Genomic DNA, 24,554 nt, shown 5'->3' with positions numbered 1-24,554 from the left:
TTTGTCGTCATCTTGCTTGTGATGTAAAGGTTCCGCCGGTTCGGGCGGACGTGGAGCGTCAAGCCACCGGTGCGCGCGAACTGCCTTGGCTGGTTCCGCGCGTTCTCGACGAAGAGCTCGCCGCGTAACAGGTGGATCCAGAGATCCCAGTGGACGTCGATGCCGAGGTACCCCTCGCAGACGGCGACGAAGACCGCCGCCTGCGAGATGGAGTTGGGGCTGAAATTGTGCAGCTCCACTCCGTAGTACTTGCACAGCGCCCTCATAAACTTGCTGGCGGGGACGCCGAAGCCCCGTTCGTGGAGGCGCACGAAGCTCACGACATAGCCCTGCGGGGGCTCCGGCTCAGACTCGTCCGGGCGCGGGGAAATCCACGCCGGCGCCCCCGCGTCGGGGTTCCGCGGCAGCAGCCGATCGGCGACCAGCTGCTCCAGCACTGCGACGGTGGCGGAGGACTTCCCCCATGGCAAGGGCTCCTGGATATCCGACATCTCCGAGAGTCGAGGGGGGATGGAAAAAGGAAGGCTCCGAAATGGCTAAGTCTCTTCCTCTCTCTTTCTCTTTCTCCTTTTCTCCTTCTCGCTCTAGGCTATGGGCTCAGGAGGCGACGGAGGCGGAGAAGGCGAAACAGGATGAAGGCAAATGGCCAGGTGAACCCAAAACATCCCCTTCTTCTCCATATTTATGTACCACGGGGGGCGCACCCACAGCCACGGCCCAAATCTACCTCATTCAATGCGGTAGATTTTGCTATCACTGACGGGTGGGCCCCACGACCGCGGAGTTCCCCACGCGCGCACGCGGCGATAAATGCGGCACGGTAACCGGCGGGCGCGACGCGACTGTTGTGTTATCCCATCCGTCAGCCGCCGCCCACGCCGCTCCGTCTGCCCGAGGCCGACGCCTGAAAAGGCGCGCCCACGCCGCACCGCACGAATCGGGCCACGTTCGCCCACCACCAGCGGAAGACCCGCGCGCACGACTTGCGACTCTGCGTCGTTTCAAACTAAGACGGAATATTCCTTCAGGGGTCTCTTTACCCTCGAAGGAATCGCATTTCGAGGCCTTACTGATCAAGGGATCGAAGCCTGGCCCTTCAGGGGGTTCGACAGGCGCCCCAGATCACCGGAGTCAGGGACTGCAGGGATGTGCCATACAAGCTACCCTCGAATGCGGAGTTCGAGACATCCTACGCAGTGTTCAAGGCCAGTCGAGGGTGCCTAGAAGGGGGATCCCATCGAGGGAGAGCGTCGAGCCCTCGGACCCTATCGAATGGGTCCGAGCCCCGCCTAGTGAACCCTCGCAAGCGCTTTATGAGACGTGTCTATGGACCACGAGCCGACCCCTATCGAACGGGGCACGGACGTCCACTTGAACAACCCGCTAATAGCTCACTGAAGCAGCCATAGCTCGCGGCCCGGGCATGGGTAGCATGGTGCGCTTCACCCCTCCTCCCTGCGGAAGGGCGACGAGGGTCGTAATTAAAGTCGAGGGTTTCCCCTGAACGCCTTCACACGGGCCTAGGCTCGGGGGCTCCTCGCACACCACGGTTCAAAACCACACCCTCGAATAAATCGACAACCATCACTTATGAAGCTCCACGCGTAAACCGAACCCACCGCTATTAGCGTACGTCCCCCTAACGGCTAAAGCTGAACGCCAGATCGCCGTACCAGCACTAAGAGTGCCGAGGCCGGCTGAAAAAGTGCCGATGCCGGCTGAAAAAGACGCTGGACGGCCATCCCAGTAGAGCTACCCAGCGGGACAATGTTTATAGCCCTTGGACGAGCACAAACTCTCCTCCAAGGCCTCGGGGGCTACACCCGCGGGTGCGCTGACGCGCCCCCGCGAAGGTGACTTCACACATATTCGAGGGTCGTGACTCTCTATACACCCCTATACCCTCGGTAATCCTCCCCGCAGAGGAGAAAGGGAACTTTATTGCTCAAAAGCAAGTAAAGATTACAAAGGATCACCGGCGCGAAGCCATCGAAAGATACAAATACATTACCACCTACGTGGCAATTTTCCCTGTCTTGGGGAGGAGCGAGCGACGAAGAAAGGCACCAAGCCCCTAGCTGACGTAGCGGCGGGGCTGCTAGGGATGCGAGAAGCGGCCCCCAGACCTCACGGGTCCCGCGGGACGCTCTCCTCGCAAGCCTTCTTCTAGCGTCTCCTCCACCGAAGACCGCGCGGGGGGTCAAGCTGGCGGACAGCGCCCTCCGCACCGTCTCCCCGAGAGCAACCTTGTCGCCGGGGGGGACGATGCGAAAAACAGCCGCCGGACCTGGCGCCAGCGCCCCGGTCAGGCGTCTCCATCCCCCTTCAGGCTAGGGGACATCGCAGGAGCAGGAGCCCACGGGCCCAATGCTCTTCCGCTGATCCCACTGAAGCTGAGGAATGGTGCGCACGCCCACTCCGGTCTTCCCCAACCGCTCGCAAGCATTCTTCTAGCGCCAAAAGCTTAAAAAAGCCAGGCCACCCCATCTGGGGGCCGGTCGCAAAAAGGCAATGGAAACATTACAAGATTTAGGCAATGCTGGAAGAAAGAGTCGGAAGGCTGGAGAAGAAGGGAAATCCCACGACCCCTATTTATAGCTGTGCCAGGCACAAAGCTTCGAGCTTTCCGAAGAGCGGAGGCTTGTATCGCCCGTGACAAAGTGGCGCTCCACGAGCAAAGGATGTCCTCGGTCCCTGCGCCGAGACACGACCGAACGAAATAAAGCGGAGCTGAGTCCCCGGATGCTAAGCGGTGCAGCATCGGCCCTGGCCGGATGCCCTCGAACGGCGCGCCGTAAAGCAACCAGGAACGCTGGGGCCAAGGCCCTACATACGGGACAGCACGATGGGAGCACCAGCTGCCAAGCAGCGGGTGCCACCGTCGCCCTGGCCCCCCTCAGTGCGCGGACACGTCTTGTCCTTCAAACAAACAAACAAAGAGGCGCGCGCCTCGAAGTACACCCCCCACGGGCGTACTATCCCGACCGGCGTGTTGTCGCACCCGCCGGGCCCGCGCTCAGGCGCGCCCAGCAGGTGCGCGACTTTGACTAAACACGTCGAGAGAGAAACCGCCAAATTACCCTTTGGACGAATCCCATGACTCGACCAAAGCCTCAGGGGCTACTGTCGGGTGCCACAATTAGGGACACCCTAATTGGAGTACTAAAACCACTTTCGAAAACACAAACACATGTTAAGGCAACTGGGCCCACAAAGGCCCCCGGCCTCCTTCCAAATCTGGAAGAGAGGAAAGGACTCAAAGAAGCCCAGCATGTGGCCCATTCGCACCCCTCTCAGGCCCACCGAACAATCTCCGCCCCGCTCGAGGGTAGCGAATCTACCCTCGGGCGGGTCACTCATCTCCGCCTCGCTCGAGGGCTCCCCTCGAACCCTCGACCGCGCAATCGCATTTCCGCCTCGCTCGAGGACAGCGGACCTGCCCTCGAGCGGGTGGCCAGTCTCCGCCTCGCTCGAGGACAGCGGACCTGCCCTCGAGCGGGTGGCCAATCTCCGCCTCGCTCGAGGCCATCTCTCGGCACAAGGGACAAGTGGCCCCGCCGCCCAACCGACCGCCGTACAAAGGCATTAAAGGCCAGCTACTCCGCCACGGCTCAAAGGACGGGCGGCGTCAGACTGCCACTCCCGCAGTGGATGTGACCGGCGTCCCGTCCACTGACCCCGGTCACCGCTCTGCCACCCCAGCCGCTATAGCAGCACTGTGGAGCATTCAACGCGGTACAAGACAAGTTGGCGCCGCCCCCGTTACTGTCACGCCGACATCAACCATCCGAACACACCTCCCCCTGGGGAAGGGGTCTGGCGATGTCACGTGCCCTTCCGGGAGGGGCACTCCGCATGCGCGGACGGTCCCGGACCTCCCTCTTGTGGGGTCCGGGACTTCCACGCGCCCCCGGACCTTCTAGTGCGCACGCTCACACCCCGACCAGGGGGTCCGGGACCGTCCCACGCCATTACTACCGCTGGGACTCTGCAGGACGGCCGCCGCCATCTCCACGAGACCAAGGACGGAGCCCAGGATGACGGCGACGTGCGTCGCCTTCCCACAGTACACTTCCAACAGTGCTCGACCACTGTACCCGCGATTCAGGGGAAAACGACGACTTCTGCGCCCGTACACTCATGTACGCCGCCCCTTCTTACAACTATAAAAGGAGAGGGTGGGCTTCCTTTTGGAGGGGCTGATCGACTCTCTCCAATCAAAGGTTGGAAGTAAGTTCTCTGAACTCCCCCTCAGAGGACTCTCAGCACGACTGAGCACTCATCTCAACCAACTCCACCTCTAGCAGAAACTTGGGAGCTTCTCTCCCTCTCTCGCCTCGCTTGTATCCCCTACTACGAGCACTTCGGGTGCAAGATAATACAGTGCCCTCGCACACCCCCTTTGCTGGACGTACGGCCCCGCGGCCGGAACCAGGATAAAACCGTGCGTTACTGTGATTGCCTCTTGCATCATCATCTGGGACGAGGAAACACGCAGTATTTACTAGTTGGGATTCAGGCCCCACGGGTCGGAACGCCGACAAAAACGGATAACGGATAGTTCAAACCCGGATTCGAATCCGGATACCTTCTCGATTTGAAACATAGAGCTATCACGAGTATCAATTTATTTTGTCAACAATTTAATAGTAGATCAAAATCATTATACAAGTAGGAAGTAAAGGATTAGAATATAGCTAATAAAAAAGAATATAATTATCTATGTATAGCTTTTATATTTAATAGATAATACTAATTTTATCATTAAATAAATATTCAAATAAATAAATATATAAGATATATAAAAAGATGTTATCATTAAATAAATAATTAATTTGACTCATATAAAATAATTTTAATCATGTAAAAAAATATATTAAATAGTTAAAGTTATTTTTTGTATCATTACTAATTTTAATAAATATATTATTAATTATCTAGCTTTCTAAATAATTTAAATAGTGTACATCATTAAGTAATTTGGTATAAAGATAAGTTTAAAATTGTCTCACTAATTACTTTTTTCTTTACGGATACGGATGTGATCGGATATTCCTTGCATACGAATATGGAATCGGATAGAGAAAATTTCTCAAAATCGAATTCGGATGCATCTATATGACATCCATATTAAAATCGAATACGAATATGGATATCCATATTTATATTTTAAACAGATACGAATACGAATAATTCGGATGTTGAGCCATACAGATCCATCCTTAATATTGACCCCATCATATCATCAGCTCCGGCCTCCGAGGGGCTCATCGCCCTCGGTTGCCGCAAGAGGAAACGGTGGCCGATCGATCCAGCGCGGCCGCAGGCCCCGACGGCGGATCGATCGCATGCATATGGATGTGTCAGCAGCAGCAGCACAGTAATAGCAGGCACTGATCGGATCTCGAGTCGCCTGCCTGCACCGGCAACGAAGCAGACCAACCCCTACGCCCGCCAGCTGCTTGCTTCCCCAAACGGAAGGGAAGCACAAGCACCACACCACCTACAGGCTACAGCTGGGCTGCTCCTCTGAGCCTGAGGCCCTGAGCTGGAGAGATGGAGATGGAGCAGGCGAGAGTCGAGGCGAGGAACAGTGTCACGTGAAACGCGCACGGACTCCAGCTCTAGCTCCCAAGACAGTGCCGCCACTAGCGCTAGTTAATTCGATGCGCTGCACTTGCCCAACTGTTCCTGTTCCAGCAGCTACAACTGCTGGTAGTGGAGTAGGAGTAGTTTACGGCCTCCCATGGCGCCAGCCATCGTCGTCCTCCGTCCTCCCCATCGATATGGCTGCAGTAAATGGTCGAGAACGAGGAAGGAAGAAGCCTCCTCAACCGTCCATGGGGAGGGCCGATCGAGGTGGTGATGGTGTGGCCTCCGTCCGGCTCCGGCCTCCCCGGTAGCCGCGCCTGGAGCTCGCCGGCCGGCCTCGCATGTGACCTTGTCGGGGGCGGTGGCCAGGGGCGCCACTGGTCTCTGGTCATACAGGTCTTGTTTGGTTGTACAGCGCTAGTGAATAGTAATAATTTTGATCACTAAATACAATGTGAAACAAAGTCAATTTACAAAACTAACTTTAGAACTCCACGCTAGTGACTCTAAAGAATCTAATGAAGTCTTTGACCACACAATTAGAGAATAATGACTGTAGCATCAATGTAGCAAATCATCAATTAATTACCGTCATTAGATTCGTCACGAAAAATTATACTCATTTCTAAAAAAAAGTTTTGCAAATAGATTTGATTTAATGCTTCATGCATGCGATGCGAGATTCTTTTTTCGGTAAGTGGTGCTAGATCCGAACAAGCCACATATCCTGAAATGCTGTTGCCAGATTGCCACTGGTGACTGGTGTGGAGTCCACCGTACTTCCTCCTCTTCGTCGAGACCCGGCACCACGCGTGGTCCATGGACGCTCGCTCGGAGCTTTTCGCTTCACTTTTCATCATGCTTCCGATTGATCGGAGCACGCTGTTTGCCGCGTCTCAAAAAATCAAAATCAATCAAATTGCCACCAACTAATCTGCTCATCTCTGATCTGACGCCTCGCCCTCACAAATCGATCGAAGAGCAACCAACGACACTTGCAGCAGCACAAAAGCACAAGGGAGCATGACGATCATGGAGTGAGGAAGCTACTGTAGGAGTAAAGAACTACTAGTAAGTAGAGAGTAAGAACAAAGAATCCGCAGAGCCTCTGAATCCAATCCGATCGAACAAACCTCAAAAGAGAGAAACTTAAAGCTACAGTGGAAAAAAGAGGAGCAGGAGGAAGAAGGAAGAAATGGGGGAAGAGAGGAGCAGCTACAGGGCAAGATGTACTGGTGACGACGACTCTGTTGTCCCTGGCGGGTGCGCCGAACGCCCGGGCGCGGAGGGGGCGACCGGCCGGCCGGCTCGGCTCGGCTGCTACGGCTAGTTGTTGCTCTTGTACGGCGTCGTTGGCGGCGGCGGGGACGCGTAGGACACACCGTGGACGTAGGGCGGCGGGAGGGGCGGCGGCGGCGAGGAGTAGGCCACGCCGTGGACCGGCGGGAACGGCAGCTTCCCGGGGTCGGACGGCGGCGGCGGCGGCGAGGAGTATGCTACCCCGTGGACCGGCGGGAATGGGAGGCCTCCGCCGCCGCCAGGCGTGGAGGGTGGGGAGTGCTGGTTCCCGTGGTCACCGCCGTGGTCGCCACCTCCGCCTTGGGGTGGCGGCGACCGCGAACCTGGAGAAGACGGTGTTCCTGGGGACGGAGGGTGGTATCCTGGTGTCGACGGCGACCCCGGTGCGCCGGGGGTCGTCGGCGGGAACGTTGATCCTGGCGTGCCGGGAGTCGTCGGGGTGGACGGCGATCCTGGTGCGCCGGGAGTCGTCGGTGGAAATGTTGATCCTGGTGATCCGGGAGTCGCCGGGGTGGACGGCGACCCTGGTGTGCCTGGAGTTGCCGGCGGGTATGTTGATCCTGGCGTGCCGGGAGTTGTCGGGGTGGACGGCGATCCTGGTGCGCCGGGAGTCGTCGGTGGAAATGTTGATCCTGGTGTGCCTGGGGTTGCCGGCGGGTATGTTGATCCTGGTGTGCCGGGAGTCGCCGGGGAGTATGGCGATCCTGGTTTGCCTGGAGTTGCCGGCGGGTATGTTGATCCTGGCGTGCCGGGAGTTGTCGGCGTGGATGGCGATCCTGGTGCGCCTGGAACCGACGGCGAATGCGGCGGCCAGACGCCACCGGGGTGCTCAGTGTGTGGTGCTCCCACGGGTTGACCGGACGGCGACCACCCGGACGACGGCGGCTGGTAACCGGAGGACGGAGGCGAGCCACCATGGGATGGCCCGGATGAAGGTGGCATTGACGGGTTGGGGCTGCCGCCGCCGCTGGGCGGCGTCGTCGAAGAGCCTCCTGGTGGAGACGTGGAGCTCCCTGGCGGCGACGGATATGAAGGCGTGGTGGACCTCCCTGGCGGCGACGGATATGACGGCGTGGTGGAGCCCCCAGGCGGGGACGTGGAGCTCCCTGGCGGCGTCGGATAGGAGGGCGTGTTGGAGCCTGGCGGCGGCAATGGCTGCGAAGGACTGCCGGAGCCCGACCCAGGCGGAGACGGCGGCCCGCTGCCACCTCCATGTTGCGCGCCGCCACCACGGGGGCCGGACGCCGGCGGCGGTGCCTGGCATTGCGCCGTGCTGCAGTCGAACGGGACGCCCGCGGCGGCGCACTGTGGCGGCGGGCGCTGCGCGGGGGCACCGGGGATGCAGTTCCACCTCCCGTCCGCCGTGGCGGCGGCGCACCCGGGGCGCGAGGTGAAGAAGTTGTCCTCGTAGGTGAAGTTCCTTAGGGTCCTCTGCAGGCCGCAGACGGCCGGCGGCACGGGGCCCCGGAGGAGGTTGGCCGCTACGTTGAGCTGCTGGATGGCCGACATCCCGGCGACGGTTCCCGGGAGCGGGCCCTGGAGGTAGTTGCCGCTGACGTCGAAAATGGTGACCTGGCTGAGCAGGCCGACCTGCGGCGGGATGCAGCCGGTGAGCTCGTCGTCGATGAGGACGATCTCGTTGAGCGTGGCGGCCATCCTCCCGATGGACGGCGGGATGCAGCCGCCGAGCCTGTTGTGCGCGAGCACGACGACGGAGGCGGGCGAGTTGCCGAGGTTGGGCGGGATGGGGCGCGTGAGGCGGTTGTTGTTGAGGATGATGGCGTCGAGCGGGCTGTCGAAGAGCGCGGGCGGGATGGGCCCCTCGAAGTCGTTGAAGCGGAGGTCGAGGTACCTGAGCGCCGGCAGCGCGAGGAGCACCCGCGGGAAGGGCCCGACGAAGCGGTTGTTGCTGAGGTCGAGCTCGTGGAGGAGGCGGAGGTGGAGGAAGGCGTCCGGGAGCACGCCGCAGAAGCGGTTGGAGTTGAGGTGGAGCAGCGCGAGGTCGGGGAGGCCCCGGGGCAGGTCGGCGGGGAGGTAGCCCGCGATGTCGGCGTGGTTGAGGTCGATGCCGGCGACGGTGAGCCCGCCGCCGGCCGGGTGCGGCGCGCAGAAGACGCCGTTGTAGGCGCAGACGTTGGGGCCGACCCAGTTGGCGGTGAAGTTGAAGGGGTCGGAGAAGATGGCCGTGCGCTTCCACGACTGCAGCGCCGCGTACGCCTCCTGCAGCCGCGGGGTGGCCGGCAGCTGCGACGCCGCCGGAGGTGCGAGCGCGGTGATTAGGAGCAGGAGGAGCGGGAGCAGCCACCGGAGGCCCCGCCCGCCCCCGAGGGCGAGAGGAGCGGTCATCGCGGCGGCGGCGGCGGCGCGGGGTGCGTGAGGTTTTAGGTGGGGACGAGGGGGAGAAGAGAGTGGTGGTGGGGTGGGGTGGGGTGGAGTGGGGTGGGGGGAGTGAAGTGAAGGAGACGGGGCGGCGGGTGGCAGCAGCTCGCGGTGTCAGGGGGATCACATGGTAAGGCCGAGGGTGAAGGTGTTTAGAAACAGGGATTTTAAAAAAAAGTTCTAGGGATTTTTTAGTATTTAAAAGTATTAAATAAATATTAATTATAAAACTAACTGCAGAACTCTGGGGCTAAACTGCGAGACGAATCTAATGAGGTACCTTAAGCTATGATTAGCGAATAGTTACTGTAGCATCACTGTAGCCAATCATCGATTAATTAGACTCATTAGATTCGTCTCGCGAAAAAGCACTCAGCTGTCAAAAAACATTTATAAACAAATTTTATTTAATACTATAAAATAGTAAGATTCCTTTTAATGTGATAGGGACTTTTGAAAAAAGTCCCGGAACCGAACAAGCCCAAACGCGGAGGCGTGGGCCGCCGGGCGCGGCACGGCGGGGAGGCGCGCTGGGCGGTGCCGGACGGGACGGCCGCGTGGCGGGGCGTGGCGTGTGCCCTGCCGTTTCGTCCGCGTGCGTGCGCGCTAGCGGTTACGGCCTGGGAGGCTGGGACGAGACGGACAGATCGGCGCGGCGCGGGGCTCGTGTGCTTTCGGCGGCCCAAAGGTGGCGGCGGCGGCGAGATGGCTGGGCTCGGCGGGCGGTGACCAGGGTTCACCTTTTCGTTTTTCTACCGAATCCCGCCAACTCCCGGAAACGAAATTTCGGCCGAAATTTTGCCGAATTTCGCTAATTCCGAACGAAAAGAGAATTCAAATTCAAAAAACGAAATTTCGGTGAATTCGGACCGAAATTTCGGTGATTTCGACCGGAAAATGATGTCCGTTGTGATTTTCGTACTGTTTCGGAGGTCAAATGAAAAACTTTTGAATACCAACTTTGTTCAGTTTTTCGAGATCTACAACTTTTGTTTCAGGAACTTTTTCATTTGAGCAATGGTTTGAAAGTTATTTAATTATTTCAAAAACTACCAATTAAAAGTCTTGTCATTTCATGTGACAACTTCCATTTTCTCTCTTAGGTCTCAACTAGACTTTTATTATTCTTGTTATTGCGGATATGCCTATTAAATTTCAGGGACATTGGTTGATCCAATTGAAAGTTGTTTTAAATCTAGGACAAACATGATTTGAATTGGTTATCAATTCATATGACAGTGTTTGAATTTTTTTTTGATTCAATTTGTATAGAGAATTCCTAAAATGTAATTTGTATAGAGCGAGGAGGGGTCTGGAGAAATGGCAAGCTGCGTTGGATACTAAAAAGCTATAAATTCTACCTCATTAGACTAAAAATAACCTTGTTTTTCAACTAAAATACAATTTTAGCCTAGTAAAAGATCTTAGATTTGAGTGTGTTCTAGTCCTATTTGCTTAGAAGAACACCTAGTTTTTTATCATATTTTTTTCGAATTTTTTATAAATATTTTTGAATTTTTAAATTTGAAAACGAAAAATACCGAAAAATACCGAAATTTCTCTTCCCGGTAACTAACGAAAACGAAAAAAACACCGAAATTTCGGCAAAATTCGACCGAAAAGTTGAACCCTGGCGGTCACCGCGCGCCCTGTGTTCGAACGTTGGAGGAGTCGTCGTAGCAGGGCGTTTTTCTGTTTGGAGGAGTGGCTTCCTCCGTGCTGCATTACACTACGTTACGTACTTGGGCTACGGAAATACTCTGAAATACTCGCAGCTCGCAGTGATCGACCAGCGGCATCTGAACTCGTAGGCTCGTCCGGTCGGCAACACAGGACTACAGGAGATGGTGGCACTGTGTACGAGCTACTACTAGTGAAATACGGAGTGGAGCTTCATCGCCAGTCACAAGTTCAGGTTTCAGAACCGAGGTCTGCTCCAACTCCTCCGATTTTCCCCAAACCCTGCGGCTGATGATCACCATCAGGACACACTAAAATACAGTGCTCTCTGAAGTAATTAATGGCGGGGGCTTTGTGATGTGCACCGCGCCCGCGTGCGCTCGTTTTAATCTCAAGGCAGCCAGGCACGACGCGCACCTGACGTCCTGACCTGACCTCGACTCCAAGGAGCAGGAGGACGGGTCGTTCAAAACATTTTCGAATTTTGGATGGAAGCTTCTCCCTCTCGACCTCCCACCACACTTACCGTTACCGTTACCACGGTCAACGGCCGCGACACTGGCCTCGTTTGGTTGGCGCGATGATAGCATTCTACCGCGCTTTTATGGTCTCCGCATAAAAGACCAAATAAAATTTATTTGTAAATTTTTTTTAGAGATGGTGTAACTTTTCGCGACGAATTTAATGACGGTAATTAATCGATGATTTGCTACATTGATACTACAGTAATCATCCTCAAATTACGCGGTCAAAGACCTCGTTAAATTCTTCAGGATCACTAGCACGAGGGTTTTGAAGTTGGCTTTGTAAACTGATTTTGTTTGACACCGTAATTAGTAGTTAAACTGTCACTATTCACTAGCACAACACAAACCAAACAGGCCACTACAGTCTGCAGCGTCGGCTGCTCACCTCTAAACCGTGACGTGTCACTCGTGAACAACCCTCGTGTTTTGTTTTTCCCTTTTTGGCGAGAGCCAGAGAGGCAGAGACTGTAGTAGAACCTATTGCGAGGGGCAAGGCAAGGCAACGACGCATCGTGTCCGCTTGTGTGCTGTGCTGACATGCTGTGGATCCTCTTTCCATTCAGGCCCTGTGCATTCAATGGGTGCTGCCAATACGGCCGGATAAAGCAATTAACCTTCTGCCATCGCCTGGGCCCATCTTCTGGCCACCAACGTGCCGGAGGTGCATGGACGTGGAGGTGAAACGCAGCTGTGAAGGATGAGTGATCCTTTTCTTTTCTCTTCTTTTAGAGACCACGTAGACAGTGATCGATCAAGGTCGTGGCAAATACACCCAGCGGGCCTCATCAGTGTGATTGATGACTGACTACAACCCACAGGCCGCAAGTGACAGCCGGTTTTCTTTGTTAAAGGCCCAGCCCAAATCCAAAGTAACAATCGGGGCGGGGGAGGCGCCCGCGCACCCCGGCCACGTCGCTCGAAAATTGTTGGGCCACGCGATGCTCGTCGTGCGGTCTGTGGCCACTGGGATTTCCGCTGCTCGGCTGAAGCTGCCTCGCCGTCCACGCAGCTGCCTGCCTGGCTTCTTCGCCGACGTGTCCCCAGCGTGTCGCGCCATGCCGTGCTGCTGCTATGCCGCCGCTGCAGCGTGCCTCTTTGCGGCGGCCGCTCGCGACTGCCTTATCGTCGTCGAGGTTGGAATTGCTTTTTGCTCTTTGCGATTTGCTGCGTTCCGCGTTGCGCCGGCCTCCAATATGCGGCACCTCCTCCGGGAGCCGGCGGCTTTCAGATGAAGCGACTCACCGACGATAGTGCCGGCTCCGGTATCACGACGCAGCAGGCGCGGGCCGTTCAGCTGCCCCAAAACACGTCACTCCTCCAGCCCTCACATGCCCCTCCCCTCTTGGCTGCCTTCCTTGCAGCGCACCGCTCCTCAGCCTCGTATGCAGCGGCGCCGTCCAACCTTGCCGCCTCGGTGCCTCTGCTCCGACGGTTTGTCGTCTTTGCCGCCACCCGCCATGCCCGAGCCACCTCTCCCTTGATGGTAGAGCTTCCGGGGTGCTTCTTCTCACCGCATCATCTCAATCTGACATTGTTGGATCCCCTCCATTAATCCATTTACTCTATTCACCGTGCCCAACAGCCCATCCCCTCTGCACTTGCCTCTGTTGTTGCAGATCAACGTTCTCGCCTCGCACATTTTCTGCTTCGTATGGGCCCCTTGCGCCAGCCAATAGCTGATGTAGCATCGCAGCTCACCAGCGGGGTTATGCTGCATTACAGAGGCAAAGCTTACTGCCAGGGATGGCTCACCGGAGAAGGCGGGGCTACACTACGGCAGTGCAGCTCACGAACGGGGACAACACGTCTCACTGACGAGGCATGCGATGCAGCAGCTGTCAACAGTCCTGCACAGGTCCGCAGCTGCATCCTCTCCAATTCTATCACCCGTTGCTTACAAGTGAGTGACTCGTCCTGTCATCTATGGGGGATGCACACCATGTGTTTGATGATTTGCTTATGAGATGTGGCCTTATGCCATGCCATGGAGCCACACAATGTGTTTGATGGTTTGCCTCTGCAATACTGGCCAAATACGGATGCTCAGGTTTCTGCAAAAATAAGAATGAAATTGACTACAAATGCGGCTGACATAGACTCCTACTTGATGAAGAGAAATTCAGGCTACATGCCTTGCCTAAGGTAACAATGATAGCTCAAGAACATAAATTTTATTTATGGACCAGTAACTTTAGCAATACGAAATTACCTTGGCCATGATGCTCCTATATATATGTCAGTTAAAAGTACTCATATAAATAATTCTAAACTGCTTACCTATAGCTATTTCAACACAATACATCATCTGGTCGAACTTATATACTTTTACGATTTTCTCCCCACGCCACACTATATATTAACATATTCTCATGACCTGTCTCTTTTCATTTGAAAACCGAAAGTAAATATGTAGATAGTGGATGTTATACATAGAAGGAAATATTCTACTTTAAGATTTTATATATACAAGTAAATACTCTACTTTGTCGGCTGAAAATAAAGTGCAAGAGTATATATACTCGGCCTCTTTGCTTCTTTTGAGTTGGCCCAAGAATACCTTTCTTTTATTTTTATTTTAGTTTATTTGTGACGAATTATTAGTTCAACAAACCAGGGACTGTAGGGGCAGTGCTTTTGTTTTATGCATATATATTCTACCTTTTTCATTTGTAAGATATGATTTTGCTTTATGAAAAGCTACTGTGTATGGAGTATGGAGTTTAGCAACAAAAGGAAAACAGAAGCGCTACATTTGAAGACCTTACTTGCTATGCTCATCCTTTGTCTTCGATGTTCAGAAATGAAGCGGAGGTAGAAGAGTTTGAGTGTGTTCAAGTTCAGATGCTATTTGAATGCTTGAGACCAGCAACAATCATCAAACCATATAACCATCTTTCCTTTGCCTTTTGGTGTATGATTAGAAAAGCTGGCCACAGATGAAGATGTTCTAATGTGTACTTCTGGGATGATTGTTTGTTCCCCCATAAACAACAGCAAGGGAAAGGAAAAGAAAACAGAGGAACAAATAGCCTCAATATTTAGGCGTGATTCAAAGCAAGATACCATACAAAGATATCATTAGGCAGGAATAACTTTTGTAGCTGTTCAGAAATACCAGGTAGCTATGAGACGCATCACAAAGCATATCTTTTTTTTTCTACTGCTCTTGGACGTCTGAATCTCAATTGGGAATGTTTTCTTTTGATAATCAAACATTCCATTGGCATACCACTGGATCACTTAGTGACATGATGGCATGGCGAGACATTTCCTACTTTTTACCTGCAACCTGTATAACATGCTGTGAGGCTGTGACATCTGCCTTTTATGCATAATCATGTCATAACCAAGACACATTCATCCCATATTTAATGCAAGCATCAGATAGACTTGCAAAACTTACACGCCCGTAGAAATCAACTATTCTCATTTTACATCATATAATTTTCCTATCCATTTTGAAACCAAATATGATCACAAAAAATTGTACGCATACCTTTTTGCTGTGATTTAAATGGTACCTATTTCTGCACGAGACAACTTTTCTTTTGGGCGTGCGCGGAATCAACAGAGGCTACTGCCTATGAACAAGGCACATTTCAAGTAGTTTTAAATCTGCAGAAGTTATATGGCTTTGTTGTTATGGATTATAGTTTTCATGGATTAGTCCTTTACAGAAAAATAGAAAAATTGCTCTACTGCATACCATCATGCTTTTGTAATATACGTGTAGCCATTTTTCAATGGATTTTTCTATTTCATCTTTCATGTTTACAAATTGTTGATATAAACCTTGGCTTTTATCGCGCGCATGGGTGCGCGCAAATCACTAGTGCACATGAGACGGCCGAGACGCGACGCGATGCAGGATATTCACAAGGCACTGCAAGGTCGCAACCCCTTAACTGATGAATGGAGCAATCAGAACTAGTTTCATCAGTTCCAAAACACAAAACGGCTCAGCACCTACATGTCAAGACAATGAGAATGAAATATGATGCCAGACACAGCAAAGGTTTTACACTGCCATCGGCCTTTCATGTACATTTGACCTCCTCCAGTTTGCTGAAGAATTCCAATCCGAAGCTGCAACACAGTTGAATCATGGAATGAACATGATGTGACAAATTAGGAGTTTGTTTTCAGATGAAACGGAGCAAACCAGAAAGCATTTACCTTGGAGGAGAAAAAAAATTAACCGATTGATGGCGTCTTGACAGCATGTAAGGGGGCAATGAAGCTGACTTGATAGTGGCTCCGCAACACAGAATACCTTGCGTTCCTAAAACACGTGACTGATGTGCCTCTGTGGTGGTTCGCCCAGTGGAATCTGAAAACAGAATATCTGTCACAACTAAATATAATCACAAATGCAATAAAAATGTAGCACAAGATAGATAACCAGGTTTCCATCAATACTCAATATAAGTAGAACTAATTCTGGGTGGCAGTTGAGTAAAACAGCAACATGGGTTAATTACCTAATTGTTACTGGCATGAATTTATTTCACAGAACAGTTCAAATTTAGAAAAATAGCCAAAGAACCAAAACCAAACATGAGAAATATACATCGTACTATTCTCGATAAGGAAAGAAACTATGCAACAAGTTTGGAAGATACAAGCAATAAGTACTTGACGCTGAAAAACACCAGACAAGCAAAATCTTGCTAACGGCCTGATTCAAATGCTACAAGTAATTGCACATCAGACACAAATGTAAATTGCATGCAGTACATGTGAATGACTGTCAACTAACTGGCTGGTCATTTGTAAAACATGTGATTGTGCTATATCAGGAGTAGTAACGTCTGCAGGCAAACAATTTTTTAGAAACAAAACAATCAAGATGGCCCATGAGAAGTATTTCACACCTCTCCAATTGACCATTTTTCCTTCAACCAGATACTATCATCCTGATTTTCATTTTTATTCTCCCTGTTGGATGAGAAAATAGAGATGAGCAACAATAAATTCACAATGCTGCATATAATAATTTCAAAGTTCACTAACCAAAATAAAAAAAGCAAACATATATAGAATAGTGTTTCTGAATATTCAAGTCTGATTAGTTAGTTTTAAAAAATTTGCTGCAGGGAGCATAGTTTTTTCTCCATTAAATCTACACAAGTAGTAATGTATTCAGGAAGTTTTGAATTTCAGATAGATACGTTGTTCTAGAAGTCTTTATCAAAATCTCCAGCTCCAGAGTATCACAGAATTAATACACGTTCATTAGACAGTCTAAAAGGAGCTATGTTCATTTTTTCTCATAAAAAACAGCATGTACTCAAGGTCAGTATATTGTCTACATACTATCAAGTTCAGTATATTGTCTACATCTTATTGAAGAACTTACTCAATAGGGACTTGGTTTACGGCACTTGTAGGAGCTATGATCCCACTAAGTAAATCTTGTGACTGCCTATCAATGTCCCTGTGATGGCTAGAGGAGGTAGACTGCTGGTAGCCTGCAGGAGGCTTTGGGAAATTGCCAACAGTGGATATGCTTGAGCCTTGCAAACTCCCAGATGGCTGTTGTGATATCTGGCTTCCAAATGAACCTGTAAAATCCTATAAGTTCAAATTGCAACCAAAATAATAGGCAGAATCTACTTCCTAAATTAAGAAAATAAAAGAAACGTGCAGAACTGTTCAGCAGTGAGTGGCTAGTAGGATTTTATGAGATTCTGGGCCCATACTAGTGTCCAGAATCCACGATAGCTCCTGTTGAGTCCAATTATAATCCTAAAGCAGTCTAAATTACAGGTCTGGGATTCCTAATGGATGCAGAATCATCCCCAAACATAGACATATACATTAGCAATTTACAAGATGGTTAAGTTCTTTATCACTGTATGCCAAAAATTAACAGAGTCAAGAATCAGAACAGCTAAAGACCATCTAGACATCATAGACATAAGCATGCAAACTGTTGTTCACAAATTAATTGAGCAAAAGAAGTAACAGTGTAATTGCATGGATTAATGAAAAATGATACCTGAAACTCCAAATTTCATATCAGAACGGCCAAAAGTAGGTGCAGGAAATGCTGGATGGCTTGCCTGGCTAGATTGACCAAAGAGACTATTGGTTGGGACTCCTGGTGCAGTTCTGCATGAGATAGCTTGGATCATATGCATAATAATGCCAGCAAATCATTTTGAGTGCTTATCCTCTTAGATGATCACGCAAATATTACCTGGGCCCAGGTCCAACGTTATTTGCTGATCCAACTTGACTGAAACTACTGAACACTGGTGGTCCATTAGTTTGAGGAACCCCAAATGGTGAGTTATTCTTCGCTTCAGGGAAGGAAGCCACAGTTGGAAAACTTGGAGTTTGTGATACTGATACATGTGGATTGTTCAGGAAATTAGTAAACTCCATCAGCTTTGCATTTTGCAGATTCCTCTCACCCTCGATCTGAAGAAACAAAACCCATGAATGAAAGCCTATTGTTGTAAATCCAGCAAACGATCAGATTTATGGTGACCAAAACATATAAGTGAAACTAAAGTAAATGGCATTGCCTTGCTAAAAATGACCAAGACCCCAGATTGCAGTTTTCTAATGAGTACAGGTCATGTTGCCCACGCAGGTAGTTTTTGCATGCCTCTAACATTAGAGAATTGGTACAGATGGTTTCAAACAATTCTGATAGATAGATATATTTTTCCACGCCACTTTTGATATATCAGTATAATGAAGTTGAACTGCAGAGGATGAGATTACAAGTGATGTTTTATCACATACTTCAAAGTGCAAAATTCAAATCACGAAATTCTAGTAACAAGTTGAGTGGCAGTGGGCTTACTATTGACTGCAGAGGATGCCCTTGTCGGCTTTCATCATATGCTTTAGCTCTCAGCTCCTCGAAGCTAATATCCCCCTTGATGTCACAAGGGCCACTAAATGCAAAAAATACAAAAAGATGAGTACAACTACATTGGGGCAAGGCATATGGCACTGGTTGAAGCACAATGAGTATATTTACCTTCTGAGGTGAGCATAACATGTAAGCTTCCAGAGTGGAGTTTCATTCTTAAAATCCTCAGCAATCTGTTGTCTGCAGGACTCAGGATCTATACAGGATCTGGCAAACAACTCACAAAGTTAGTTACTCAACCATAACAACAACAACAATAAATCATGTAGGATCAAAAGTACATCAATTTAGTTATCACAGACTCACGTGTGGGCTGCTGCTGGTGCCTGCGCTGCTTCCGGTTGCTTGGTTGGAGCTGAAGGGTCCCTTACCCACTTATTTTGAAATGGCTGATTTGACAAAATCCATCAGTCACGCACACAAAAAAGAGACCATTACACATGCTGAATCCTTCCACTGAGGACGAATAACAGAAACAGATTCCATTCCCTTTCCCTGTTAGAAACACAAACCTTAGCCGGGCCAGGAGCGTTTCTGGACTGCCCACCTTGCACCCCGAATCCAAAAGGGTTGGGCTTCTGCTGTTGCTGCTGCTGCTGCTGAAACTGCGAACCGAACGACTGCTGCTGCTGCTGCGGCCTGCTCGCGGAGCCGAACCCAAACGGGTTGGGCTTCGCCTGCTGCTGCTGCTGTTGCTGCTGAGAGGACGCGTGCACGAATCTGCACTGCGCTCCGTATTTGCAGCTGCACCATCCAGAACGAGCGTTACAATCACAAGGTGACCCCCATTCGAGCAACGGGAATTCAGAGCGAGCATTGCAATTGAGTTAAGTACCCAGTGGGAACCAATCACATGCCGGGACAACGGAGATCCCGTACCTGCCGCGCTGGAAGTTCCTGCAGAGCTCCTGCCGCCGGTTCATCGCTGGGAACGGAGAGGGGGGATCGATCCGCGAGCGGCGCGGCGCTGGAGGCCGGCTCTAGGGTTTCGTCCCCGCTCGCCGCCGCGTTCGACTGCAAGCGCCTGCTCCTCCCAAGCCTTCCTTCCTCGGCGGCGGACGGAGCCCGGCTGGGGGAGAAGCCGGCCGGAGTCCAGGCAGACCGACACGACGAGGGTGAGCGGGCCGAAGCAATAGTGATTTGAGCCTCGGCCTGCGACGCTAAAGCTGGGCTGGTCTTCAGGACCATTTAAGAGCCGGCCCAGCAAAGGAGCAGGTGGGCCCGCCTCTCAAAAAAGGAGGAGCAGGTAGGCCCATCGTGTCTTCCTCTCAGTCGCAGGAGGCTCGCAGCCACTGGCCGCGCGCGTATCGCCTCGCTGTATCTGCAACGGCAGCGAGGCCGAGTGGCTGACCGGTGGCCACACCAAGCAGCTCTACCTGGATTCCGGGAGGCCACGGCGCGTCTAGCCGTCGCCGGAGAGCCGCCTGCTGGAGGGATGACGTCGCCGGCGCAGGCCGTGGTGGCGGTGGCGCTCGCGGCCGTCCTCTCGACGCCGGCTCCGCAGCCGGACACCTTCTCCAACATCCCGCCCACGCTCTCCGGTGCGTTCCACTTTGGAGCACGGCACGCAGGTTGTCACAGGTCACTCGCTGACGAGGGCGTCCCGAGCTGTGAGCTCGGGCTGGGCAGGGGGCGACGGCAAGCCGGAGCGGATCAAGCACCCCAGGTCGGCCAAGGCGCTGCAGTGCACGACCAAGTGCGTCGGCACCTGCATCCGCGGCGGCGGCGGCGCGCCCGGCGAGGGCCCCCTCAACGTCAGGAGGTGACCAACTGCTCGTCAACTCCTAAGCTGCAAAGAGCCGACGGTTCCTGACGATTCATCCTGCTGTTTTGTGTTGATGGTTTCTGATTGTTTCGGCGTGCGCAGGCCGCTCGTGGTGTTCAAGGACGGGTTCCGGACCCGGCAGTACTGGTAACTGCTGCTCCCTGTTCTCTTCTTTGAAAGATACTCTTGCTTCTGACCAGAGTTGAACTCTGATCATTTTGCTGTGTTTCATTAGCCTGATAGAGTGCTCGGATATCTGTAATCGCATCAACGATGGCAAGGATGGACCCTGAGCCGTCCGTGACAGAATAACTGAGCAATTTGTAAATTTGTACGGGGTTACTGAAGCAACTGCAATGGCTGCATTTCAGAGGCGTTAAAGGTACCTACACATGGGATTCAGGAGACTTGGTAGCTGGAATTGTGTATGCAACAACCTGAGCAATCCTAGCGGATTGCTCCCAGAAGCTGCAGTCCAATGAAACTACCGCAGGGTTGCAGCATAGTAGTAATTTTGGTTGGTCCCAGTGCGATAGAAGGTATATATAGAGATTAAATTCTCCAAGTCTAATTTTACATTCTTGGCAGTGGGTTCTTCATGCAGCATGTGGATATAAATGTTGTCAGATCAATGATAAACAGATATACTTGGTAAACAGCACCATGAGGAATTCATTTTTGTTTTGAAGTAGGAGATATGTACAGATTTTTCAGGAAACTCGACAGGGTGTCGAAGCAAGGGAAACTATTCAGCCATTACAAAGATATACATCTGACTTCCAATGATACAGATCGCATCCTATTTTTTTTCTTCTCGAAGTTGATACTCCCATGATCCATGGATATAAAATTACTTTCCAAGATATACTCAACTCCAAAGACAGATACTCTCTTGTTTCAACTGTCTACCAAGGCTTGGACAGGAGATGTGTGCTGTTTATGTTCTGTTGGCTGTTAGGCTGTTAGAAAACATGCAAACACATCAGCAGAAGCAACAACATATGGTTTTATGGTGGACCTAAATCCATGATAGAAAAAAATAAGCACTAGAGGCTATTATTATAGCTTATTACCAATTAGGTTATCTGGGCAAAGAAGCATCCGAATATTGATGGCAGTTAATTTAACAATCCTGTATCTGGCAGGAAGAGGTACCGGAACCGAGAATCAAATGGGATGATGCCAAAAGTACGGGTGCCCAGGAGACTTTGCCGCCTTTGAGACACACAGTGATCAACAAATGTAGCTTGCTGCTGAGGAAGAAAATGTGATATCCAAATGGGGAAGCTGTTGTCATCAACAAAACCACGGGCAAAACAGTGTAGCATCTTAGGGACCAGAAGCTTCCCTTTTCGACTTACTCCTACTGATGCTCTAATGAAATCACGCTGTGCATCTTGAAGTTCGTCCCTCACATTATCTGCTGTGTATATCTTCACCTACAGTGACAATTAGTCCTTAGTAAGCCATAAAATCTCTGCACTCGAAATAATCATGAAGGCCTATTGTCAAAAAAAAAAGGTTCTCAGTGTTAGATGAAGCCAAAGAAGGAATCTGAACTTACTGCAGGAGAAGAATGCATTCCACAGCTGAGAGCAAACGTCAAAAGTGGCTCGGGTGCCTCAATGCAGATTTTTTTCTGCTCCTCAGGTACCTTCATCTTCTGAAGGGCAAGAAGCAGGGCCTTGACAAAAGAAAGAAATAATTATCAACAGTTTGCGTTGATTAACAGAAGGTAATGAAAATAAGTAGCACTGGAGCTATTTGTCCTGCAAGGTTTGAGTAAGTGGCATACCATCTGTGGCCTATGACTTGGTGGTTTCATCTTCAGAATTACATATTCAATAAACGCAGCACTGAATGAGTGCCCCCCAATTGTATATGCAGCCTACAGGGACAACAAATATAAAATGATGATTATCCAGAAAGAAAAGCATGTTAGACAACATGCATCAGAAAATCGAAATTTTAAATTGCTGACATCCTATTTACTTGAAGTATCAGCTAACATATGAACAAAGTAATGTACAATAATAAGTTTTTTTAGCAAACCTTTTGCATCAGTGAAAACAGTTTCATGTCACTCCGTGGAACACCATAAGCAAGATAAGCCTGTAAATTGTGATAAGAAGTCACTAATGTTCAGAATGAAATATTCTCCCGTCCATTGAGAAAAAAAGAAATACTCTCCCAAATTTAACTAGCATTAGAATTAGAGTTTGCAAAATCACTTACGTGCATCATTAACGCGTTGTATAGGTTGATCCAAAATGCCAGCCTTGCATCATCATTGAGGTGAATAGGGTTTATTTCTGCCAACTGTTCAATGAATAACCTGCACTCTAATAGGCAATCATTAGAACTGTTGGATTAACCAAAATATCATGAATGAAGAAACAGGCGCTCATCTTTAATGGCATTGAAATAAAAGGTCTTGTAGTACTAAAGAGAAAATGTACTGAATCGTAGAGTTAAAGCCAGTGAATTGTAGTATTATGATTAGGTGCAACAGTTGTCAAGTTAATAACAAATAGTAAGCTGAGGGTATTACAAAGATTGTTTGACACATTACCTGAATTTGTGAAGTGACTCCGCAGCATATTCAAGTTGCTTTTTCCCAACTGACATCCATGAAACTTCAGCTGCCGCACTGTAGCTTCCTATGTCAGCCCAGCTAAGCTTCTCACGAGCTTTGTAAGGGTCAAAAACAGTCTCCGAAGCTAATAAACTATTGTTGTAGTTCAAATCTACTTGAGGGCTCTGTACCCAAGAAGATATGGAAGATGGTTCTGACAGGGACCAGAATGCAGAAATTGAATAATTTCCGCTGGGAGATGGAATAGACTGCTGATTCTCCATGGAGGAATTCCTTGAGGAGTCTCTGAAGGAATCTGATAAGGAAATAAAAATGTTCCTCATGCAGCGGACGATGTCCTCCGAAAGCTGATTAGGATTCACTAAGCTTTTAACAGAGATCTGTCTCTGTAACTTCATAACTTGTTCATGCAGGACAGCATGAGGATAAACCTTCTCCCCTTGATTACATTTTGTTCTTGTGGTATCCTGTCAGCAACATGAATTACACGGTTGAGTGCCAAGCCAACAAAAACAAAACAGTGAGAGCTCTATCTCGACTTCGTGAATACCCAACACAGAGTTCCTTAATATAGTAAGGAAATGGTGCATTGAGGTCAGAATGGGAGGTGAAGCTATTTGGCAGGACTATCATAGAACACATTGCACGCTTTGGATTGCAACACCGGATTTAGAAGAAATGACTTCAGTGGTGGCAACGCGCATTAATCAAATCGATTCAGTGAAATCAGACTCGATTGTGATTCTGCTAAGCAAGAATCATAACGAGCACAGGAATCCGTACCTCCGGTTCGAGCTTCCCAGAGTGGCAGGAGCAAGCCGGCGGCGGCAGCTGCTTGAGGCGGTACTCGACGAGCCTCCTCTCGTTCCTCTCCTGGATGAGCTGGAAATGCAGGGAGACCATCTCCTCCTCCAGCTTGGTGACCGCGGTCTCCAGGATGCAGATATTGGAGAGCAGCTCCTGCGCCTGCAGAGACGGACAGTGGGAGTGGAGGTGAGCAGACATCTAGCGTCAGCACCCGCACACCGTGGCGGGGGAGAATCAGCAACCCGGCGCGTGCGTACGGTGGTGGGGAGGTAGGCCATGTCGGCGAGGGTGACGGCGGCGCGCTCGAGCGCGCCCTCGAGGACGGAGTGCAGCGCCGTCTCCTCCCGCAGCGCCTTCTGCAGCTCCTGCACCTGCGCGCGCGCACGAGAGACGGGGGCGGGAGTTCAGGTCGGGCGAGACAAAGGCATGGCCGCGGGGGGCACCTGCCGAGAGAGAGGAGAAGACGGAGAGGACTCGGCGACTCACATCCTGCTCGAGCTGCAGCCTGCACGAGGAAGGGCGGGCCGGCGGCTGCGGGGAGAACCCCCTCCTCGCCCTGGCCAGCGGCAGCGGCATGCCCCCGGACTGACGGGTTTCCCAGCTCCCCCTCCTCCCCGCCGCCTCGGCGGTTCGCTCCTCCGGGATAGGAACGGCGAGAGGTGCGAGGGCAGCTGCCGGGTCCGCGCTCTCGGCGTGGAGAGAGAGGAGAAGGCGAGGCGAGAGCGGCGGCAGCAGGGGACTTAACGGCGGAGAGATTTGACCGCCTGGTCTTCAAAATTTGAAATGCACGGCCGCTTATTGGCCGGGGCCGCTACGTGGTGGCTAGGGCCGCGTGGCGGCGGCGGCGGCGGCGGTGGCGTTGAGGAGGAGTGGGTGGCCGAACTCGCCACTCGAGGCGGTGGTGGTGCGGTGCGAGCGCGACAAGACGGAGTGCGCATGCGAGGCAGCGAACACACGCAACCAACCAACCGAACCACCTGCTGCCGCTCCTGGTCTCGCGTCCGGCACGACACGACCAGG

The 24,554-nt window shown here is 51.3% G+C and overlaps 4 protein-coding genes and 1 long non-coding RNA gene across 8 annotated transcripts; 2 read left to right on the top strand and 3 right to left on the bottom strand.

The window, feature by feature from the left end:
• Positions 1 to 6,630: 6,630 nt before the first annotated feature.
• On the bottom strand, positions 6,631 to 9,302 carry LOC120668719 (leucine-rich repeat extensin-like protein 6). Its single transcript, XM_039948473.1, has one exon. The coding sequence runs from the start codon at positions 9,235 to 9,237 to the stop codon at positions 6,919 to 6,921; it is 2,319 nt and encodes a 772-aa protein (XP_039804407.1). The 5' UTR covers positions 9,238 to 9,302; the 3' UTR covers positions 6,631 to 6,918.
• A 3,190-nt stretch (positions 9,303 to 12,492) lies between these two features.
• On the top strand, positions 12,493 to 14,634 carry LOC120668725. Of its 2 annotated transcripts, none has more exons than XR_005672546.1 (3): positions 12,493 to 12,974; positions 13,094 to 13,619; positions 14,276 to 14,634. It is a non-coding gene; the product is annotated as an uncharacterized LOC120668725 (long non-coding RNA). The 2 variants fall into 2 exon arrangements; XR_005672545.1 differs by having other exon boundaries at positions 12,494 to 12,960.
• Positions 14,635 to 15,191: 557 nt separating this feature from the next.
• On the bottom strand, positions 15,192 to 19,521 carry LOC120668723 (zinc finger CCCH domain-containing protein 46-like). Its single transcript, XM_039948482.1, has 11 exons — positions 19,246 to 19,521; positions 18,879 to 19,110; positions 18,673 to 18,755; positions 18,475 to 18,573; positions 18,295 to 18,388; positions 17,680 to 17,903; positions 17,479 to 17,591; positions 16,837 to 17,041; positions 16,352 to 16,415; positions 15,654 to 15,807; positions 15,192 to 15,563 (listed from the first exon to the last, which is right to left on the bottom strand). The coding sequence occupies exons 1-10, from the start codon at positions 19,287 to 19,289 to the stop codon at positions 15,760 to 15,762; spliced, it is 1,206 nt and encodes a 401-aa protein (XP_039804416.1). The 5' UTR covers positions 19,290 to 19,521; the 3' UTR covers positions 15,192 to 15,563; positions 15,654 to 15,759.
• A 121-nt stretch (positions 19,522 to 19,642) lies between these two features.
• Positions 19,643 to 22,077, top strand: LOC120668724. The gene is made up of 4 exons (XM_039948483.1): positions 19,643 to 19,907; positions 19,996 to 20,128; positions 20,234 to 20,278; positions 20,367 to 22,077. The coding sequence occupies exons 1-4, from the start codon at positions 19,802 to 19,804 to the stop codon at positions 20,422 to 20,424; spliced, it is 342 nt and encodes a 113-aa protein (XP_039804417.1). The 5' UTR covers positions 19,643 to 19,801; the 3' UTR covers positions 20,425 to 22,077.
• LOC120668721 lies at positions 20,780 to 24,507 on the bottom strand. 3 transcript variants are annotated; one of them, XM_039948481.1, is made up of 10 exons: positions 24,021 to 24,507; positions 23,792 to 23,905; positions 23,511 to 23,693; positions 22,704 to 23,194; positions 22,367 to 22,466; positions 22,184 to 22,243; positions 21,927 to 22,019; positions 21,696 to 21,815; positions 21,205 to 21,570; positions 20,780 to 21,082 (listed from the first exon to the last, which is right to left on the bottom strand). In XM_039948481.1, exons 1-9 carry the CDS (start codon positions 24,108 to 24,110, stop codon positions 21,250 to 21,252), a joined length of 1,572 nt encoding a protein of 523 aa, XP_039804415.1. In that variant the 5' UTR covers positions 24,111 to 24,507; the 3' UTR covers positions 20,780 to 21,082; positions 21,205 to 21,249. The 3 variants fall into 3 exon arrangements, with proteins under 3 accessions (XP_039804415.1, XP_039804413.1, XP_039804414.1); XM_039948479.1 differs by having other exon boundaries at positions 20,780 to 21,090; positions 24,021 to 24,285; XM_039948480.1 differs by having other exon boundaries at positions 20,780 to 21,570.
• Between the last annotated feature and the right edge of the window lie 47 nt (positions 24,508 to 24,554).

This window comes from Panicum virgatum, chromosome 4N, assembly GCF_016808335.1.
Source record: "Panicum virgatum strain AP13 chromosome 4N, P.virgatum_v5, whole genome shotgun sequence".
Lineage (NCBI taxonomy): Eukaryota > Viridiplantae > Streptophyta > Magnoliopsida > Poales > Poaceae > Panicum > Panicum virgatum.
The sequence above is the reverse complement of the archived record's forward strand: the minus strand, read 5'-3'. Positions and strand labels throughout refer to the sequence as shown.

Excerpts from the sequence above, each read along its gene's own strand:
- LOC120668719 (XM_039948473.1), bottom strand. The coding sequence starts at position 9,237 with ATGACCGCTCCTCTCGCCCTCGGGGGCGGGCGGGGCCTCCGGTGGCTG.
- LOC120668723 (XM_039948482.1), bottom strand. The coding sequence starts at position 19,289 with ATGAACCGGCGGCAGGAGCTCTGCAGGAACTTCCAGCGCGGCAG. Across the intron at positions 17,904-18,294 it reads GGCATCCTCTGCAGTCAATA|ATCGAGGGTGAGAGGAATCT; the intron begins GTAAGCCCACTG and ends TTGTTTCTTCAG. Across the intron at positions 15,808-16,351 it reads AAAAATGGTCAATTGGAGAG|ATTCCACTGGGCGAACCACC; the intron begins GTGTGAAATACT and ends TTCTGTTTTCAG.
- LOC120668721 (XM_039948480.1), bottom strand. The coding sequence starts at position 24,110 with ATGCCGCTGCCGCTGGCCAGGGCGAGGAGGGGGTTCTCCCCGCAGCCG. Across the intron at positions 22,467-22,703 it reads GAGTCACTTCACAAATTCAG|GTTATTCATTGAACAGTTGG; the intron begins GTAATGTGTCAA and ends ATTAGAGTGCAG. Across the intron at positions 21,571-21,695 it reads GAATGCATTCTTCTCCTGCA|GTGAAGATATACACAGCAGA; the intron begins GTAAGTTCAGAT and ends TTGTCACTGTAG.
- LOC120668724 (XM_039948483.1), top strand. The coding sequence starts at position 19,802 with ATGACGTCGCCGGCGCAGGCCGTGGTGGCGGTGGCGCTCGCGGCCGTC. Across the intron at positions 19,908-19,995 it reads CATCCCGCCCACGCTCTCCG|GGGGCGACGGCAAGCCGGAG; the intron begins GTGCGTTCCACT and ends CGGGCTGGGCAG. Across the intron at positions 20,129-20,233 it reads GGCCCCCTCAACGTCAGGAG|GCCGCTCGTGGTGTTCAAGG; the intron begins GTGACCAACTGC and ends CGGCGTGCGCAG.